This window comes from Cucurbita pepo, chromosome LG03, assembly GCF_002806865.2.
Source record: "Cucurbita pepo subsp. pepo cultivar mu-cu-16 chromosome LG03, ASM280686v2, whole genome shotgun sequence".
In the NCBI taxonomy this organism is placed as follows: Eukaryota; Viridiplantae; Streptophyta; class Magnoliopsida; order Cucurbitales; family Cucurbitaceae; genus Cucurbita; species Cucurbita pepo.
In genome coordinates this window covers 10,044,975-10,065,042 of record NC_036640.1, presented here as the reverse complement: position 1 = coordinate 10,065,042, position 20,068 = coordinate 10,044,975, and the positions used below count along the sequence as shown (strand labels likewise).

The window sequence follows — 20,068 nt, the reverse complement described above, 5'->3', positions numbered from 1 at the left end:
TTTAGTAAAAGACACTAAATTATAGTAAATTACCTAATAATGACTCGTGTCACATATATTTTAATTATTTTACTTGGACATTAAAATTATATTGTATTACAATTGAGTTATATTAAAATTAGATGATAATATAATCTAATAATTATATTATACTGTGATCTTAATCAATTGAGTTTATATTCAAATAGACGACAATATAATCTAATAATTATATTGTAATATGGTCTTAATCAATTGAATTATACTCAAATTAGACGATAATGAATTTAATAATTATATGAGTTATACTCCAATTAAGCGATAATATAATCTAATAAGTATATAGTACTATCTAATACTCATACTGTACTACTATTTTAATCAATTAAGTTATGCTCAAATTAAACGATAATATAATCTAATAACTATATTGTACTACGTTCTTAATCAATTGGGTTATATTCAAATTAGACGAACATGAGCATCTGAATTCTTTGATAAAACTCAAGCAAGCAAAGCAAAGCAAAGGAAAATGGAAGGTAAGTTTAATTAGGCATTTATGTGTGTATATATCAATATTAGATTTTTAAGGCAATAAATACCAATTCACCAGCAGAACAACAGAAGAGTGCACAACAACAGTGGAGCAAATCCATATAACGAACCATCCACACCATTCTAAACTCCAAATGTAAAGAGGTTACTAACAAATCTATATCTTATCGATATCTTCGTCCTCGAACTCGAGATAGTCATCGGCCCCACCATCATCCTCATCATCGATACCACCAGCAATACCCTCGTTGAGACGTGTGCTCTCAGGAAGTTCACCATATGCCTTCAAAAGCCTTGCTTCGTCGGGCATATACTTGAGGATGACATCAGCTTTGTCATCCTGATAGTCGCGAAGACCCACAAGTATTATATCACCAGCTGCGATCCAAACCTTTTTGTGCATCTTCCCTCGGATATGGCAAAGACGCTTTGTTCCATCGATGCACATCGCCTCACACCGACCATTCCCTAACATTCTGAGAACCTGAGCATACTCCTGACCATCTTCCTTGAAAACAAGCTCACGCTTCTCATCATCTGCTTCGTTCTTTCCTCTCTTCCTGTTCTTTCCTCCCTTTCCCTTGTTCTTCGGCATGTTTACTGTTCTGTGTTACATTTGAAATGCAATGAGTAGTTGCAATACCACCAACACACAGTCATCACAACCTCGTAGACTCATATTTCAAGTCATTAAGTACATATAATGTAGAACTCCAACTTTGCACTCTTGATATAGTTAGAATTTAGATTAGTCTTAACTACATAACTTCTGTCTACTTAAACAAAACACAAAGAAAGAAAATAAATTACAAAACAATTGGCCCAAACGTTTAAACAGCGCATACAAGAACAGAACAGCCACGTATTTATCATTTCCAGTTGGTAATGTTAGAAGCAAGCCATTTTTTCCCTGTATGCTATATTATCTGCTAAACATGATACTATCTTTCACCAAACGATCCAATATTATCTGCTAAACATGATATTTTCAGCTTGTCTATGGTGGAACATAAACCGACAAAAAGATAAAAGAAATCACAATGAATCTACTTGACAGACTCAGTAAATATGATATTAACCTAACCAAATATCAGAAATGAATAAACGAGTGCTTCAGAAACAGTGTTTCCTCGCATTTACTAAACAGAAGGTGAAGCAAAAGCCAGTTAGAATCAACATAAAAGAACCGGATTCAAACCCTATGTTACCCTTTCTTTTGTATACTGAGAAGGTATGGTTGGTCCAAAAGCATGAACTAGAGATTCAACAAATCTATTCTTGAATTAAACAAAATCATCTCTCTTTCCCTGCATCTTTCTAATCAAGCAATTCAAATATTTTACCTCAACCACCAAAAGCAACCCACAGTATCTTCCTTTCTTTTGTTGATCTGTTCATCCAACCATTCTAGCACCTATTATTTTCTAAACCTTGGGGTAACTACCAAGGTATCACTTTTCCTTTTTTCTAAGTCTCATGTGGTGTTGCTCTAATTAATTGATGATTCCAACAAATATTAGTCTGTTGCTAGTTTGGATAATTGATATTCATGATTAGAGCGATTTGAAGAAGGAAAAACAGGTTAGGCACTTTGACGAGATTTTTCTTGGGGAAACAGCCACGATTATCACTTTTCCCCTTTTCTAAGTCCCGTGTGATGTCTCTGTAATGGACTAACAATTCCCACAAACATTAGTCCATTACTAGCTTGGACATTTGATAATCAAGATTCAAGTAATTAGAAGAAAGGTTAATTAGTTGCTACGACGATATTTTTTTTTTTTTTTTCCCCTAAAATTGATCAAATTAACAGCTGTAAAAGGATTGGTACCCTCAATGCCTAGCTACCACAACTCAGAGGCGCAGACCAGAGCAATACTCATAATATTCCACACATCACGTATGTCGATATCATAAATACATGATCATCAAGATTCGCCATATAAAGTACATAATTAAGATAAAAGTGCTCTTGAACAAAGGATTCATTCCAGCCGCTAAAAAAGCAGAGAGGTAAGTTTTCTAACATAGGCTGCAAAGAGTCATCTAACAATTTGAATGTTCAATAAATATTTTCAAACTGGGGCATCATCTCTCACGATCATGATTACTAAGATGAATCCTAGGCCCGTCCAACAATATTTTCACTTCTTATTTCTAGTCTTTTGCTTCGTACTTTGAAATAAGAGAGAATCATAAGCGTTATTTTTTCTTTTCCTTCTCCAAAATCATTAATTCCCATAATTTACATCACATAAAAGAAAAGATGCTCAAATTGAGAGGTCAGCACGGTACTAAAAACGATCAGAACCTAGAAATTAGAAGGCATCCCTCTAATCTCCATATTAGGAAGATTTGAATCGTGCTGAACAAAAGGCAGATCATTCCAATCAAAATCACAAAAAGAACGCAGTCCTGATACAAGAGATTCAGTCGGAGGAAAGAAAAAGATCTTCAAAGCGACAAAAAACATCAAAAAAAAGCACAAGAAAATTACATACCGAAGCGATCAGGAACCTGCCAAGCCAAGAATCGAGCTAGAGAGACGGTGGAAATGAGGGAGAGAGAAAGAGAGAAAACCCTAGCCCCTTCTACAAATAGGGATAATCGTGAAAGAGGGGAGGAATTGGGGTGAGCAAACCGACCGAACCGACTTCAGTCAAATCGGTTTCGGGTCGGGTCGGTTTTGTACCTAGAACCCCGACCCGACCGAATACTTTTCTAAAAATAATTAAAAATAAAAGAAACCACGGATGAAAATTACCATTTTAGCCTCTTCTCTAAATTTTTTCCATTACTACAATAACATTTTATTATTATTAATGTTGACAAGAAAAATTACAATGGAAAATAATAAATACAATAAAAAAAAAAAAATTACACCTTTGGTTCGGGATAGGTACTATTTTAGTTCTTCATGTTTGTGTAACGTCCCTAATTTTTATTACTAAAATAAAATTGTCACTGCATATCTAATATGTGTGAAATTTATTTTAAAATATTCGCGAAAACTAAATAACAATAATTTTAAAATAATGAAAACACACATTTGAGCGCTCGTTCTGAGAGATTTAAAATATATATATATATATAGTTTACTCTTCAACCCTTTTTATAGGAGAGTTTTTCAAATGAATTGCATATGTTAATTAGATGTTTGAAAATAAAATTTGAACCAATGAACTGGTCGATTGAATCTAAAGATATCCTGATCCAATATTTTCCAATTGGAAGGCGAACTGTCATTGAATTCCTATTCCTTTTAGAATTCCAGAACTAGTCCATAAATCTTTCTTCGTGCACAGAAGCGTCAAGCGTCTTCGTTTCGAAGAATTTGAGTTCAAGAAAATCCCAAATCCATTCTAAAATCCTTCGATTATGGAGTACAATCGCTATTTGTCTTCTTCCTCTGCTCCACATCTCGATCAGATGCAGCAGTTTGGTGAATCGTGGATCTCTACGGCGTTTGAGGCGGCGGAGATCACAATGCGGCCGGAAATAAATATTCAGCAGAATCAGTTGATTGAGAATAATCATTGTTTTAGCTTATCTAGTGATTGCAATTTTTCTTCTTCCTCTTCTCCTCCGTCGCCTCCACATCTCGATCAGAATCCGGACCTGGCGATGCCTTCAAATCAGATGACGCAGTTTGATGAACCGTGGATCTCTGCGGCTTTTGAGGCGGCGGCGATCACAATGCCGCCGGAGATGAATATTCAGCGGGATCAGTCGATTGAGAATAATCAAGGTTTTAGCCTCCCTGGCAAATCCAAAACAGAGGCGGAGATTGCTCTGGATAATTATCTTAAGATATATTCAGCAGTTGATGATCCTTTATCATAGCGTGAAGGTTATGATTTTAAATCTAATTATGCCGATCCGTTGTCCCTCGAACCTGTCGCTAATTCGAGCTCTAACGCGGAGTTCAATCTCTCGAATTACAATCCGGCTTCGATGACAAATTTTTCACAGTTCAATCACTTAAATACCGAAGATATTGAGATTCAATTGCAGAACTTTTCTACTCCGTCTTCGGCACCGGTCTGTAATAATTTGTCTGACATTGTAAACTCGTGTGAAGAGTTTGCCACCAAAAGAATCGCTACCGTTGCCTCCGCCGCCGCCGTCCAATGCCATTAGAAACCGAGGCAGGACATCGGGGATCAAGAACGGGAATTGGTGTATACATGAGCACAACTAAATTGTTGGATGATGGAAGTCCCACATCTGCTAGAGAATGATCAATTGGTATGAAGCCTTTTGGGGGCTAGGGAATAAAGTGAAGAATATTAACTTCATTAGAATGAGGCCTTTTGGAGTGAGGCCTTTTGGAGAAGCCCAAGGCAAACTCATGGGAGCTTATGCTCAAAGTGGACAATATATCATACCATTGTGGAGAGTCGTGTTCGTCTAACATAAATAACTATTTTCTTTTCAAATGGAGTCGTGCTTACCGATTAAATTTTCACTACAACCACTTTAAAAAAAAATTCTTACACGGGCCAAAGAGCTACAGATTGCTTCATAATATGTATTTATTTATAATTTTTTAATAGAGAAAATAACTCAATCATTTTGTATTAGATGATCATTGTGAAAACCATTCTCAAAGATCATAACCGACCAAAATAGAGTGGCAAGAAGTTTGAACTTAGATGGATAAATCACTGATTAAGTTTATAAAATTTTAGATTTTTTTTTTTTAATAGAGAAAATAACTCAATCATTCTGTATTGGTGACCATTGTCATGAAAATCACGAATTCGATTCTGGGAAGTTATAATCGGACGAAAATAAAGTCTCTTACCTTCCTTTAACCTTTAAAAAGATAGCGGTTTCATCAAATTTGTGATAAGGAGTTTAGCTAAAATGTGGTCGATAATAGAACAAACAGTAATGGACATGGCAAATATCTATTAATACAATAAAATAGTGATAGTCGACCTTATCGGTTACCGTCTTGCGAAAATGAAGGCAAATATCTATTAACATTTCTAGAGAGGGAGGGACACAAATTTAGACAAGAGCAATTTCAAAGTGTGATGTCCCACATTGGTTGGGGAGGAGAACAAGTCACCCGAGTGTGGAAACCTTCTCGTAGTATACGCGTTTTAAAGCCTTGAGGGGAAGCCCGAAAGGGAAAGCTCAAAGAGGACAATATCTGCTAGCGGTGGATCTGGGTCGTTACAAATGGTATCAGAGCCAATCACCGGACGAGGGTCGTTACAAATGGTATCAGAGCCAATCACCGGACGAGGGTCGTTACAAATGGTATCAAAGCCAGTCACCGGACGATGTGCCAGCCTTCTCGCTCCAAATGGGGGTAGACATGAGACGGTGTGCCAGTAAGTACCCTGAGCCCAAAAGGGGTAGATTTGGGGCGGTCCCACGTCAATTTGATAGAGGGAGAGTGCCATAAATGAAATTAAAAATTTAATATTTAAGATTTTAAAATATATAGACTAGTACGAAGTTCCTAAATGTCACGGAGCTTATCTGCACCAATGTGAGTGAGAATTGAGAAGAAGGTCGCCGTCGGAATACAGTTCAAAGTGGAAGAGCTGTTCATGATCCTTAGTTAACTCCCACTTCCACTCACAGTCTTCTGAGTTTTGATCCTTTCTTTTCTCAATTTTGCGGTTGCTGTTGCGTGTTTAGCCAGCAACAGAGATGGATTCCGACGATAGGATCCCGCTGAGTGAGCGTCCGGAGTGGTCGGACGTTACTCCGCTTCCGCAGGACGATGGTCCGAATCCGATTGTGGCGATCGCCTACAAAGAAGACTTCGCTGAGGTCATGAATTACTTCCGAGCTGTATATAGAGCAGATGAGCGTTCTCCTCGCTCTCTCGACCTCACTGCCGAAGCCATTGCCATGAATCCTGGCAATTACACTGTAATTTCTTTCTCCCTCTCTTTTTTCTGTTTTCTAATTTTTCTTGGAAGTTTGGTGGAGTGGAATTCTGGAACTTGCAGCATCTTTGGAATATCTGTTGTTCAAGGACTCGATGGCCGTTTAGATTTAGATTTAGATTTGTACTTGGACTGGGGTGGATGAGTGATTGATGATGGGCTTCATTTGTTTTAGGGTTTGATTTTGTCGAGCAGAGCTATCTATTTTAGAATCGATGAATACATTTAGGCAATTATTTTGAAACTGCTTTGCTAGCCTAGGTACTTTGGCTTGAACTAGTTATTGCAATATTTATACGGAAAGAGGAATGTGTTTAGTTATTCAATATTGATCTTGGATGCTGCAAAAAATGTGTGTTGCTCTCATGTCATTTATCTTTGCCTTCTGTGTCCCAGGGAGAATTTCCTAGGATAATCGAAGGTTTTGTGTGTGGTTACTTGTTTCATTGAATGCTTTTTATATCGTTTTTGACTAGTTTAGCTCAAAAGGACATGCCTGAAAATAATATAGAAAGAGAGACTCAAACAGGCATCCCAACTTTCTTGCCATTTCCTATAATCTCATGATTTCCTTCAGTTTTTCCTCAACCCTGATGCTTCTTCTAAAGTTCTAATTAGTTTCATTTCTTGTTCCAACAAAAAAAACGGACTCCTTCTCTTAAACCTTTTGTGGCCACGCATTCTTCTTATAGGTCTTCTATTTAAGAGTATGAAAATATTTTCTTCAACATATACACCCTTTAATGCAATAAATCCATTGATTTTGAAACCCTTTCCTCTCTAAATTCCCAATTGACTCTATCACGTGCTTTCTTTATATCCAGTTTAAAGATCTCCCTTACTTGTTTCATATTCTATAATCTTCCACTACTTTCATTTCGAATTAGAATAGGATATGTAATTTGTCTGCCTTTATTGAAGGCACTTTATCACAGTGAAATTCTTTAAAGAATAACCTCTGGCCTCTTAACTTTTAACTTTGGAAAGAGCTTTGTACATGCAGGCCACTAAACTTATGAGTTGAAATTTTCAGATTTTAGGGATGAGAGGAGGGATGTGTGGATTTGGAGTTCTAATCCTTGGAGGGGCTTCTTCTGTACTTCACTCTTTCGCTGTTTATTGGACCCTTCTCCCATTAGATACTGTTTTTTGGCCCTCTGGAAGATCAAGATTCTAAAAAAGGTTAATTTCTTTGTCAGGCAGGTTATCCACAATCGTTTGAACTACCTGGAGAAATGCTCTGATGAAAAGCATAACAAACCAGAATTTAACAAAGAATAAGGAGGATGGATTTCCATTAGATAATTACCTTTAACTTATAGGAATTGTTGCACTTTGCAATTCACAAACATTTTGACATTCTAATTAGGATTTCTTCTAAAACCTTCAACAGGTTGGATTGTACTTCAACTTGTATCAAGGTGGAAAAGAATGTAAGTGGTTTTCTTCCAACAACAATCAAAATCATGGGGATGTTTCGCCTTCTGTTCCCCATCAGCCCCAAAGTATTATAAGTTAGTCTTAAGTGACTATTTGAATGCCCGAGATTTATTTACAAATGGTGTTAGGACATGAAATGGATCCATGCAACCTTCTTTAGTAACCATGAATGTTGAAAAATGGTTATCTAATAACAAGGGAAAATTTCCTATATTATGGTAGTATGAGTATTACTCCACATTAATTGATTTCCATGCCAACATCTTTTAAGAATGATGTGGGTCCAACAATATTGAATGATTCTTTAAAAAAGAAAATATCCTAGCATGAACCTAGGGAGTAGGTACTACGAGAATACTGGACGTTTTTCGCTGATAGCAAAACATCAATTGGGTTATATGGAAGGCCAATGAATGATCTTTTGGAGGGAAAATACATTTTGATTAACCAGCATTTGTGTCAACCAACCATCATTAGTGTGGAATTTGAAAGTCAGATGGACATATAGATCAAACCCAGGGATTCATAAGGAAGCAGAAAGGTCAAGCTGAAGGAAGCTTAAATAAAACCTTCCACCTTCCAATCAGCCGAAAGATCATTTAAGCTAGAATTTTAAAGGGAGAGAATAAACATTTTCATCTAGTTAAATCTTGGAAAAAACCAACTCATAGAACCTCTCAAAAGAGGGGGATTTGTTGTTGGATATCTGGTTGTTCCTTCCGTTCATAGGGACTATAAAAGCTCCAACAAGCTGTAATTTGAGAAACTCCATCCCATCATGTTGAAATGTTTAAGAATGTAGAACAATGGTCATTTTCGTTGATGAAGCTCAAATGCATGGTAGAGCTGTTTTCTTTGTTGAATATGAGAACACTAAGCCTATGGTTGCAAAAACGTGAAAAGCTTTTACACCAATAAAAAAGCCATAAAGATGGATAGATCTAATAATTCCTCCAGGCTTCTTTCTCTGTCTTGGAAAATCCTTTGATATGAAAGAATTATTATGTATTAGTAGTGCAGCACGTGTCAATTCAGCCTTACGAACTAAATTCAAACTTCAATTAATTTCATTAAAAGCTTGTAGACTTTTTAATTCAACCTAAATACAGATCATTCTAAAACCTACACTTGTTGTAATGAGCTTATGTATAAGGTGGTTCATTTAATTTTACCTTTATAAGTAGGTTAATGAAGTTTTTTCTTCTTTGCAGGTCTGGCATTTTAGGCGCTTGATACTCGAGGCTCTTAATGTTAATTTGCATGATGAACTAAATTTCCTTGATGACATTGCTGAGTCTAACACCAAAAACTATCAGATATGGTCAGTCTAATGTTTGAATTAATGAGCTTGAAGTTTTTCCTTTTTATTCAAATTTTTAATCTGTTGCTTGATATTAGGCTGCATTTAAGATATAGATCAGACTATGGTTTACTTAATCGAACTTAAAATATGAAAGCATTGTAGCTTTTTTCTTACGTTAAGTTATCACAATCAAATTATATATAATATTTCATCTTTCTTTCAAGAGCTGGAAATGGCATTGGCCTGCCTGGTAATAAAGCCGCCTTGCAAAATGTGTTTTTGTTTTTCATAGGTGGAGGTAATTGCAGTAAATAAAAATCTTTTTGTAGTTCAAACAGGTTTTCTCGAGAAATGTTTTTTTTTGGTAGTAGGCTAGAGTTTGTACTATTTCGTGGGGGATGTGGAGAGAGAAACAATAGAATCTTCAAAAGGAGAGAGAGATTTTATCGGTGGAGCGAGAGAAACAATAGAATTTTCAAGAGTAGAGAGAGATTTCATCAGTGGAGCGAGAGAAACAATAGAATCTTGAGATAGAGAGAGATTTCATCAAGTTATGTTTGGTCCTTTGTTATAGTCTTTTTCTCTTGGGGCGTCATTGTTTATGCTTTTTTGTAATTATTCTCTAGGTGTCATTTTATTGGACTGAAGTTCCTTCTTGTAGTTGGCTTCCTTTTTGTGCACTTATTTTTCTGTATGCCCCTATATTCTTTCATTTCTTTCTCCATGAAAGTTCCTTTTTCTCATAAAAAAAGGCTAAATTATAGAACATACCCTTTTACTTTCAAAAGTTTCAAGTATACCCTTAAACTTAAAAAAAATAGACTAAAAATACTTTACTGTTAGTTTTTGGAAGGAAACCATCAGTATTTTTTTTCAAAAATACCTTTGAAGTTAAAAAAATAAACTCGAAACTTTACATTGAGTGACTGAGATTGTGAATGTCGTCCAACATTAAATTTTTTACCTACTTGTTCTTTTTATCCTCTCTTCTATCAGTATAGGCCTGCATGAATTTTTGTGAAATATCTTTGCAGGCACCATAGGCGATGGGTTGCTCAGAAACTGGGAACTGATGCTTCAAGAAAAGAGATTGAATTCACCAAAAATATTCTCTCTCTTGATTCCAAAAATTATCATGCCTGGTCTCATAGACAGGTTTGATCTCCAATCTACTACAGTTTATTGTTATTTTAATCTAAGCAATGCAACTTTGGCTTTATTTTTCCATCCAGATTTTATTGACATGGTTTTGTTAATTCTAATGCAGTGGGTTCTTCAGGCACTGGGTGGATGGGAAGATGAACTTGGCTATTGTCACGAGCTCCTAGAGGAAGATGTTTTTAATAATTCTGCATGGAATCAGGTTAGCGACATGTTTTATATCTGCTTCTTTATCTTTGAACTAAACCCAAATAACTGGAAAAGGAAGCATTTGTAGATGTAGAGGCACTTCATTAGGAATATATGTAGAGCTGGGTGGTCAAAAATATAGTATTTTTGGCATAAGATATTAGGAATTTACGGATAGGTTTGTTTGAGTTTGGTGGTTAAAAATATAATGGCTTTGGGAGCTGGGAATTTAGGCAGACTTTTATTTATTTATTATAATCTATTATAATCTTTCTAGGAAACAAAACCATATCAGTAATATGGTGAAATGTATTTTTTTTTTGTGGGTAAGAAGTTAAGCATTTATTGAGAAAAATGAAAAAGTATACAAGGACATACAAAAAAAACAAGCCCGACAAAAGGAGACCCAAAACACTACCTACTAGAGGGACTCTAGTGCATTCAAATCAAACTAAGATCATAATTATAAAATGGCCGAGTGACGGACGCCAGCAAGGAGGCATCAAACCTCACCACCTTCCAAACCTCGTCGCACGATCTCTCCACCCCTCATAAGATTCTATTATTCCTCTTTTGCCAAACACCCCACAAAATGGAAAAAAAAAAAAAAAAAAAAAAAAAAAAAAAAAAAAAANAAAAAAAGAGAGACTAGAATGCCGAAAGACTTTGCCCTTTTCTTGAAAAGGAGAGCTCAGGAGCACGTATGGAATCTTAGCATAAATGTTCCAATTCCACACAAAACATAATCGAACAAGTTCAGCGACCAAGACCAGAGAGTTTGAACAAACTGATAGCCCCCCAACAGATGATGCAATTCCTTTGACCAATGCCTACCAAGGATCCACTACTATGAGAGCAACGCAAGTAAGAATACTTTTGAACTCAGTTCATGGCATTGACTCTCCCATGTAAAACCTGTTACACAAAACTTCTTCCTAGGGATTTTAACCTCCTAGAGTGAGGAGAGAGCAAATGTGAACTGAGGCGGTAAAGGGACAGACAACAAATGAAAGAAAGAACGCATGAGAAGCCTCCAAAATAATCTGGGGTAAAAAACCTGAAGTCCTGACTCCCTCGCACAAGCGTTGATCATGGAGAATAGAAAGTAAGCCTGCGACATCTAACGTTTCTCTATCAGAAAGATGATGACGTTTGAAACTTAAGGACAATGAGGAGGAGGAAGCCACGGACGGACCTATCATGAATAATTACAAGAAGCTAGTTCAATGTGTAATGAGAGTAGATAAACTGTAATTACAAAAAGGAGGATTTAGCTTGCTCCAAGATAATGCTAAGAAAATATAGAGTTGATAAAAGATGAGAATGCATGCTTCGCATTGTTGAAGAGGGACTGTTTTCTTCAAACCATAGGCGCCATAGGAAAGCTCTCATGAAATTCAGCTAAGAGTCTTTTTCTTTTCTTTGAAGGGATGACCAAGTAACACATAAGAGAAAAGGGAGAATATGCCTGCATAGGCCAACAAAATTCCAGCCAAAAGTAGATAATGTGTAGCTCCAAAAGTCATTTGCAAAAAAGCACATTTCCATATTCTGTATACATAATGGACAGCATGCTTGAGATATAACTAACTGGGAATTTAGGCAGACTTTGGGAGGGCACCGGGCCTCTCAAAAGTGCTTGGAGCTTTATAATTGTATTTTCTTATATCAATAATATTTCTATTAATTTAAACCATCAAATTGGTATTAGATTAGTGACTGTGGCCATCGATCAATTATGGGTAAAAATGTAAAAATTGCTGCTTGAAACTAAGAATATTATGGAATTGATAACCTACGACAACAAAGATGTATAAATGGATTCAAAAGTATTCTAGATATAAGTTGGAAGAATCAGATCCTGAAGATGAATGGTAGCAGCAAACAACATAAGAAGAAACAGCCTAGCAACTATGATGAAAGATCAGAAAACAAAACAGGGAAGCCCCTTAAGGAAAATTGTATCCTTGAACTTGCCTTGTTTCTTTCAATTTGTATCCTTGAAAATGTCAAATAGGTCAACGACCTATTAGATACAAAATTGAAAGTTAAAAAAATCTGTTAAGATACTTTTTAACGTTTTGGGACCAAATAGACACAAACGATATTAAATTTGTAATTTAACCTTAAAAAAAACTATAGAAATGGGTCATGAGTCGATGGATATAACCCTCTTGTAGTTAACCAAATGCCAATGCCCCTTCGAAAGTCTTGGTGGGGATTCTATTTTACCATTTTATCAAAAAGATTAATTTTACCAATTAGATTGGGGATTCTGTTTGATCGGTGTCACATTTTTGGTGGCATGCCTATTCTGTTTCGAAAGGCTTCATCTAGATTAAGAAAATAAATTCATGACAAGCTAATCCTTTGTTCCTTCCTAACATACAATTCTGAGGTTAGAAAAATTAGTACAAATTGAAGCTTCTCGGCATAGATATTATTCTGCCATGCCCCAAGGATTGAACATTTGTTTCTTTTTAGATTCTTATTTACTAGTTCTTTGCGCATGCCAAACAAGAAGTACAAAAGCATCTTTCAGGGAACAAATTTGTATGGAGCAACAGACAGAGAAACCCTGGTGTTAGTGGACTCATTGCATTGTTTTCTAATAATTTTTTTTTATATATAATTAAAACTTTTCCGTGGGGCATGAAATTACTTTGTTCTTTTCATCCTTTAGTTTGGTCAAGTTTCTTGAATTTTTCCTGTCACGAATGCCATATATTTCAAGGTTTTGTTATAAACTTCTATTTTAGACACATAATTGTCTTTCATATAAAATATTGGATAATGATCTACTATAATTTAACCATTCTCAACTTATTAGTTTAATTCTTCTTGCATTTTTATGTTGTTTGTGGTAGAGATACTTCGTCATAACCAGATCTCCATTACTGGGTGGCTTAAAAGCCATGAGAGAGTCTGAAGTGAGTTATACTGTTGAAGCCATTCTTGCTCATCCTGAAAATGAGAGTTCTTGGAGATATCTGCGCGGACTTTATTCCGGTGACACACACTCATGGATTACTGCCCCACAAGTTTCTTCCGTCTGCTTGAAAGTTTTGAGCGGTAAAAGAAACTTCGTATTTGCTTTGAGCACCCTGATGAATCTTCTCTGTCATGGTTTCCAACCAAGCCAAGAGTTAAGAGATGCTGTTGATGCTTTGAGGACACCAGATGACAGTCCAACAGATCCCGACCTAGCCAACACTGTGTGCTTAATCTTGGAACGTGTCGATCCAATCCGTGTTAACTATTGGCTCTGGAAGAAGAGCAAGCTTCCTCAGTAACAGCAAGGCCAATCCATCAGCTTCTTTCAGCCATCATGAGGTTCCTTTTAATGTCCTCTGTTGAGAGTTGGATTAAAGATACACAGTTCTTAGTGACCAAATATTGAGGATTATACTCAGGCCAGTAAAGATAACTCTAATTCAACGTGATGTTGCCAAAAAAACATAAAAATAAAAAATACGAACTTGTTAGTTGCTAAATGGTGAGCTACTTTCTGTTTCGCTCGTATGCTGAAAATACGTAATGTCGAACCAAGTTTTGTAAATTCAATATCATTAATTCCTCATGATTTGTACTAACGTATATCATATATCGTACATGATATCATATATGTGAAATAATATATCAGGTATGATATCTTGGATATTAAGAGTTTTGTCATAAAATTAAAATGAATGGCCAAACAGTGTAGTGAAAGTTTTGTCAAAATATATGTTCCAAGAACATTGATATATCAATAACAAGGTTAGTTCTACACAAAAATGGCCAATGAAATCCCCCAACAAGGAAATGTGCGGCTACTAAGCCTTTCAATTCATACAAAAAGATGATCAAAGCTACTTGGTGGAACTTGAACGCTTTAATTTGGGAGATGGGCTAGAAGTCTCCTTGAATGCAGATGGACACAAGTGGCTAACACTGCAATTTCCACATTTGGGTCTAAGGGGAGTGCAAATAGTCTGTCCAAATCCAACCTATATATCATGGCAACAATCAAAAAAATAAACATAATTGTAATAACAAGTAACAGCACAAGCCTACCGCTAGTAGATATTATCCTTTTTGGACTTTTCCTTTCGGGCTTCCCCTCAAAGTTTTTTAAAACGCGTTTGCTAGAGAGATGTTTCCACACCCTTATAAAGAATGCTTCGTTTTCCTCTCCAACCGATGTGGGATCTCACATTTTCTACGGGTACATTGGACTAAAAAGAAGCATAAATTATTGCAAATGGCAATCAATAAGAAGCTACCTAGATACCCATTTGTAGATGCAATAGAATGTTTTCCCAAGGGGTAAACATTCTATACACCGTGTATGAATACAAATAGGGATATGCGAACGTACAATTACGACACGTTTAACAGTCTTAAGAATATTAGCATTCGAGGGAAAATATTTGGACCTGCGTTTGACCAAGTACGCTTATAAGGAAATAATGGCATCAAATTCATTGTATCATGGTTCTCAGGGTAGCAACTATTTGTAAACAAACATTACATACCAGAAGAGGATTAATTGGAACCCATTCTTCCTTTGGCAGCCATAGTTCTAATGCCACTCGAGTTTCTTCAGGGGAGGAAGTTTTCTAGCAAAGGAAAGAAGATAACAAATTATAGCAATGCCATGAAAAGGACTATACAAATTATAGCAAGTTAGGTTTAGGTAATGACTTCATGAGAATACTTACTATCTGTTGCTTAGTAGAAACATAATGGAGTTGAATCACTTCATAATTGATATTTTCTAAGATGAAGTGCCAACAGAATTCAACATATTTTAAGCTAGATCCTACGTTAGTGGGTGGGGGGGGGNGGATATTGTGACCTAGATCCTACATCAGTTGGTGAGGGGAACGAAGAATTCCTTATAAGGGTGTGGAAACCTCTCCCTAGTAGACACGCTTTAAAACCGTGAGGTTGACAGCGATACGTAACAAGCCAAAGCGGACAATATCTACTAGCGGTGGGCTTGAGCTATTACAAAATGGTATCAGAGTCAAACACTGGGCGGTGTGCCAGCGAGGACGCTGGACCCCAATGGGGTGAATTGTGAGATCCCACATCAGTCGGAGAGGGGAACGAAGTCATTTCTTATAAGGGTGTGGAAACTTCTCTCTAAAAGACACGTTCTAAAATCGTGAGGTTGACGGCGATACATAACGGGCCAAAGCGGACAATATCTACTAGCGGTGGGCTTGAGCTGTTACAAAATGGTATCAGAGTCGGACACTGGGCGGTGTGCCAGCGAGGACGCTGGACCCTAATGGGGTGGATTGTGAGATCCCACATCAGTTGGAGAAGGGAACGAATCATTCCTTATAAGGGTGTGAAAACTTCTCCCTAAAAGACATGTTTTAAAATCGTGAGGTTGACAGCGATACGTAACGAGGCAAAACAGACAATATCTGCTAGCAGTGGGCTTGAGTTGATAAACAAGATTCTTAGTGATACTCATTATAGCTTGATTATCACACACCACCTGTATGGGTGATGGCAACCTTAACCTTACCCAAACTACTCAGAATCAAAATCTCTTAATTTACTTTATTCTTGAGAGCATCTTCACTTAGATGGGACAGATTTTGATGTAAGGTATCCTTCTACTAGTACTAATGGAATTGATGTTGATACTCAGGCGTGGCATACTTCAAATCAATAGGAAAAATTTGATTCATTTGATGGAGGCAAGTCCATTAAGGACGAATCTAAAGTGAATCCATCCATGTTAGAAAACAAGTAGAGTCCAGTACAAATTCCACAGTTACCTGTTTCGAGCCTTTCCCAGACACCCATCCAAGCCGATTGCAAATGCGATGAACATGAGTATCGACGCATATCCCCTGAACATCGTTCCACGCCATAATCATGATCTAAATGCCACATATGAAACATGATGAGGAGCCATGAGAAGCAGACCCATTACCCAGATAAGTTCCTTCTTTTCTAATAATAATAAACAATCTGTCATACCAAATGTGCAATCTTAGGGCCTATCCCAGGCAGTAGAAGTAGCTCCTCCAATGATCTAGGTATGTCCCCACCATACTTCATAAGACATATTTTTGCAATCTTCTTCAAATTTTTAGCCTTTGTAGAATAAAATCCAACCTACAAGATGGATACAAAAGAACTCTAAATTATAGACAGAAAATGAAACTGCCCCAACAAGAACAGAACAGCCACAGTATACAACTGCTATTTTTCAGATTTCTCTATTCATGTGATTCAAATGAAATGGGAAAATTTATGTGCCATTGTTCAATAATTTCAAAGAAAACGTACAGGGTAAATCAAGCTTTTAATGGTTGATTCATCAGCTTTGTCCATGGTATCAGCTGTAAGAAGACCACTTTCTTGGAGACGCAATGCTGCTCCTGCACTCCTGAAAGATCTTTTGTCAATTAAAGAAAATATTAGAAGAGAGAGAGATTAATATCTCTGGGCAGCAACGACAAATAACGTACTGCCCCTGGGACGTAAAAGTTTACTTTCAAAATATAAAATTTTGACATTCTAATTTCATTATCATTCTGAGTCTGTTGTTGCTTCTTGATAAACTTTCCTGCACCCAAACAGACTTGCACATAGCAGGATTAGACAGCTTGAGAAATCGATTTGTACCGTCAGTGATGGTAGTGCATAGGTAGTTTGTCAATGTAACAGCCCAAACCCACCGCTAGAAGATATTATCCTCTTTGGGCTTCCCCTGAAGGTTTTAAAACGCGTCCAAGAGGGTGGATTGTGAGATCTCACATCGGTTAGAGAAGGAAACGAAACATTACTTATAAGAGTGTGGAAACCTCCCCCTAGTAGGTGTGTGTTTTAAAACTATGAGAGTGACGGTGATACGTAATTAGCCAAAGCGGACAAAAGGTGTAAAGGAAACCTAGAATCACGAAAACGTGTAAAGGAAAGTTCGGAAAAAGAGGAGAATTTGATAGCTGCAGGTTAAGACACAACCGTTCTTACGAAAAAAACAGAAGAAAATCTCTATGAACTAATAATTTCAGAGTACAAGAGCTTGCCATGAGTTACGTGGTCTTTGGTTTGGCTTGAGAGAAGAGAAGATGCCAAGACAGCAAATCTTCTTTCCTATTAAAAATAGAGTAAAATTAGTAGTTATTGGTTCATATAATGCTGCAGATATCAAATACAAAATATAAAGAACAGTGGGTTTTATGTCATCAGTATATAGTCCCTGCAAGGCCATTGAGGGAAAATACAATAGAACGTGTAGTGTGTTACTGAAGCACCTTAGCTGGCTACTTGGTGCCCCTGTTAACTCTGTGAAAATTTTGTGGTGACCGGATCCACCATCATCACTATCATTCACAAGGGTGTTACTTCTAAAGATCAACAGGTAATTTAGTCGGTAATAAGAAGGTTACTATGTCATCTTCACATCTGATTATTGATAAATTTATAGATTTCACAGTGCATCAACGAAATTAGCGTTTGTGCCAGAGATAGCATTTAAGAATACTTGAAAGCTTTAATTTGGCACCAAGGGAAGAAAGATATAAGACAAAAGGTTAACAAGTTAACATCCACCATGCCTCTAAAAATTTAAGTACAAACATGAGATGACAATGGATCTTGAAAAGAAGTATACGTTAGACGAACACGACTCTCCACAATGATATGATATTGTCCACTTTGAGCATAAGCTCTCATGACTTTGCTTTGGGCTTTCCCAAAAGGCCTCATACCAATGGAGATAGTATTCCTCACTAACAGTATACAACTATGAAAACTCGAGCTGGGGTGTCCATTTGAAATTGGGAATGTACCTTTGGAGGAAGAGTACTACCAGCTCGCCCGCATCCCATGGTATCTACTGGAGCTACTTCAGCCGATCTCATTTCCTGAATTCCTTCAAGGACCTTTTCCCAATTCACAGGGGTTTTACCTATATCATAATTCAGCTTTTTCTTAGGAAACAAAAACAAAAATAAATACACAAAGGAAACCCCTTAATGGTCAAAGATTAGTGACTAGCATTGTTTATCTCATTCGTTCTTGGAGATCAAACGTTCGCTGCTAAATACATTATCACTCACCTCCTTCTGCAACGCCTTTTTGTCTGGTTGGATTAGAATCTTCAATTCTGGTGAGAAGGGTATCTAGAGGAGGCTTAGACTTCCCTGCAGGGGAGACAATAGTTTCATATTACATGTGTAAAAGCATATTTCCCCTTACAATTAGTCAAAAAGGTAAAGAGGCCATAAGAACTTTATATTCTTTGGATAAAAATCAGTCCATATTGCATCTTGAAGTATTACTAAGGTAAGAAATTACTTGATCCGGGGGAATCCTTTGTTCTTTTGAATGCAAAATCTTCAATATCAGGAGGACAACAACGCTGTAGAGGGAAAAGATTAGAAGTTTAAATTATTAACTTGCACCATGTAATAACTTTATCTCCAAAGGATCAAATAACAAGTTTCTGAGTGAAACATATGAAATTAGCTATGAATGTTTATGAGCTTACTTTGCATTAACTGAATGCATCAATTAAATTGTGAGTGAAACAGGGTGTATAGACTGTAGAGAGAGTAAAATGACTGCATAAACTTAATCAAGTTCGCCAGAAGAACGATCATCTGAAGCTAAAATAACCCATTTGATGAAGAACTTACTTTAACATCGTCTTTAAGTTCTAGGTCAAGCCCACTATCTTGACCTTCTGCCTTCTTTTTCACTGTTCTCCTCACGAATACACGAGTTTCAGACTTAGAAACGCCATTGGAAGATTGAACACCTGAAATTCCTAAAAGTAGTGAAGACCCAGTAAAGAAATACACAAAGATTAACGTCGAAAACATGGTTGAGTAGAAGTTCTTAGGGAGCTGTACCTGGAGGGGGTTCGTTTGAGGCTATTGGCATGGAAGATGAACTTCGTTTCGACATGCCAGTGCATGTAATTCTTCGCGCAAATGTAATCGAAAGCGCCGAGTTCCGAATAGGACAAGCAAGAAACATTGTTATGGGTAGAAGTAGAAGAATCCAATTTAAAAAGGGTCCCAGCCTTCCTGGCTACAAATTCCAAAAATTTGGTTTGTGGAAGGCGCAGATTGGGTGATCAAAATGGGTATTTGGGCTACACCAGATCTATCAAGATTGAAACGATTGATATTTTCTTCAACTGGATTGAGATATCAAATTATGGTTACCTTATCCATTGAATAAAGCTCCAAATTGCAAGATGTTATTAATGATGAAGGTTTGTAAATTCCCCTGTTTAGACCAAAATTCTTTGTGCATCCCTTTTTTTTCTTTTATATTTAATTATGATGAGTTATAATTTTAAAAATTTGTAAAAAATAAAAACATTTAATTGTCAGAGTGCAACTTACGGATTAATTGCAGAGTAGTTCTATGCAAATCAATTAGTTCTATGCAAATGTGTGAGATCCTATATCGATTAGAGAGGGGAACGAAACATTTCTTAGAAAAGCATGAAAATCAATTCGTAAAGTATTTTAAAATTATGAGACTAATGAAAGTGGATAAT

At 36.6% G+C, this 20,068-nt stretch overlaps 3 protein-coding genes across 5 annotated transcripts; 1 reads left to right on the top strand and 2 right to left on the bottom strand.

Moving 5' to 3' along the window:
• Positions 1–508: 508 nt before the first annotated feature.
• Positions 509–3,190, bottom strand: LOC111790653 (eukaryotic translation initiation factor 1A). 2 transcript variants are annotated; one of them, XM_023671649.1, is made up of 2 exons: positions 3,036–3,190; positions 509–1,139 (listed from the first exon to the last, which is right to left on the bottom strand). In XM_023671649.1, the coding sequence occupies exon 2, from the start codon at positions 1,127–1,129 to the stop codon at positions 692–694; it is 438 nt and encodes a 145-aa protein (XP_023527417.1). In that variant the 5' UTR covers positions 1,130–1,139; positions 3,036–3,190; the 3' UTR covers positions 509–691. The 2 variants fall into 2 exon arrangements, with proteins under 2 accessions (XP_023527417.1, XP_023527418.1); XM_023671650.1 differs by having other exon boundaries at positions 509–1,134; positions 3,036–3,180.
• Positions 3,191–6,022: 2,832 nt separating this feature from the next.
• Positions 6,023–14,033, top strand: LOC111790652 (protein farnesyltransferase/geranylgeranyltransferase type-1 subunit alpha). The gene is made up of 5 exons (XM_023671648.1): positions 6,023–6,429; positions 9,098–9,207; positions 10,224–10,344; positions 10,457–10,552; positions 13,407–14,033. Exons 1-5 carry the CDS (start codon positions 6,205–6,207, stop codon positions 13,830–13,832), a joined length of 978 nt encoding a protein of 325 aa, XP_023527416.1. The 5' UTR covers positions 6,023–6,204; the 3' UTR covers positions 13,833–14,033.
• A 207-nt stretch (positions 14,034–14,240) lies between these two features.
• On the bottom strand, positions 14,241–19,726 carry LOC111790651 (endonuclease III homolog 1, chloroplastic-like). 2 transcript variants are annotated; one of them, XM_023671646.1, is made up of 11 exons: positions 19,410–19,726; positions 19,194–19,324; positions 18,853–18,916; positions 18,615–18,698; positions 18,345–18,463; positions 17,580–17,646; positions 16,837–16,928; positions 16,525–16,662; positions 16,320–16,424; positions 15,057–15,140; positions 14,241–14,528 (listed from the first exon to the last, which is right to left on the bottom strand). In XM_023671646.1, the coding sequence occupies exons 1-11, from the start codon at positions 19,534–19,536 to the stop codon at positions 14,391–14,393; spliced, it is 1,149 nt and encodes a 382-aa protein (XP_023527414.1). In that variant the 5' UTR covers positions 19,537–19,726; the 3' UTR covers positions 14,241–14,390. The 2 variants fall into 2 exon arrangements, with proteins under 2 accessions (XP_023527414.1, XP_023527415.1); XM_023671647.1 differs by having other exon boundaries at positions 19,194–19,315; positions 19,410–19,725.
• Positions 19,727–20,068: the final 342 nt, after the last annotated feature.

Coding starts and splice junctions, on each gene's coding strand:
- LOC111790653 (XM_023671649.1), bottom strand. CDS start 1,129: ATGCCGAAGAACAAGGGAAAGGGAGGAAAGAACAGGAAGAGAGGAAAG.
- LOC111790652 (XM_023671648.1), top strand. CDS start 6,205: ATGGATTCCGACGATAGGATCCCGCTGAGTGAGCGTCCGGAGTGGTCG. Junction 10,345..10,456: donor ATGCCTGGTCTCATAGACAG/GTTTGATCTCCA, acceptor ATTCTAATGCAG/TGGGTTCTTCAGGCACTGGG. Junction 10,553..13,406: donor ATAATTCTGCATGGAATCAG/GTTAGCGACATG, acceptor TGTTTGTGGTAG/AGATACTTCGTCATAACCAG.
- LOC111790651 (XM_023671646.1), bottom strand. CDS start 19,536: ATGTTTCTTGCTTGTCCTATTCGGAACTCGGCGCTTTCGATTACATTT. Junction 19,325..19,409: donor CTCAAACGAACCCCCTCCAG/GTACAGCTCCCT, acceptor CACTACTTTTAG/GAATTTCAGGTGTTCAATCT. Junction 18,699..18,852: donor AAAGGATTCCCCCGGATCAA/GTAATTTCTTAC, acceptor TCTCCCCTGCAG/GGAAGTCTAAGCCTCCTCTA.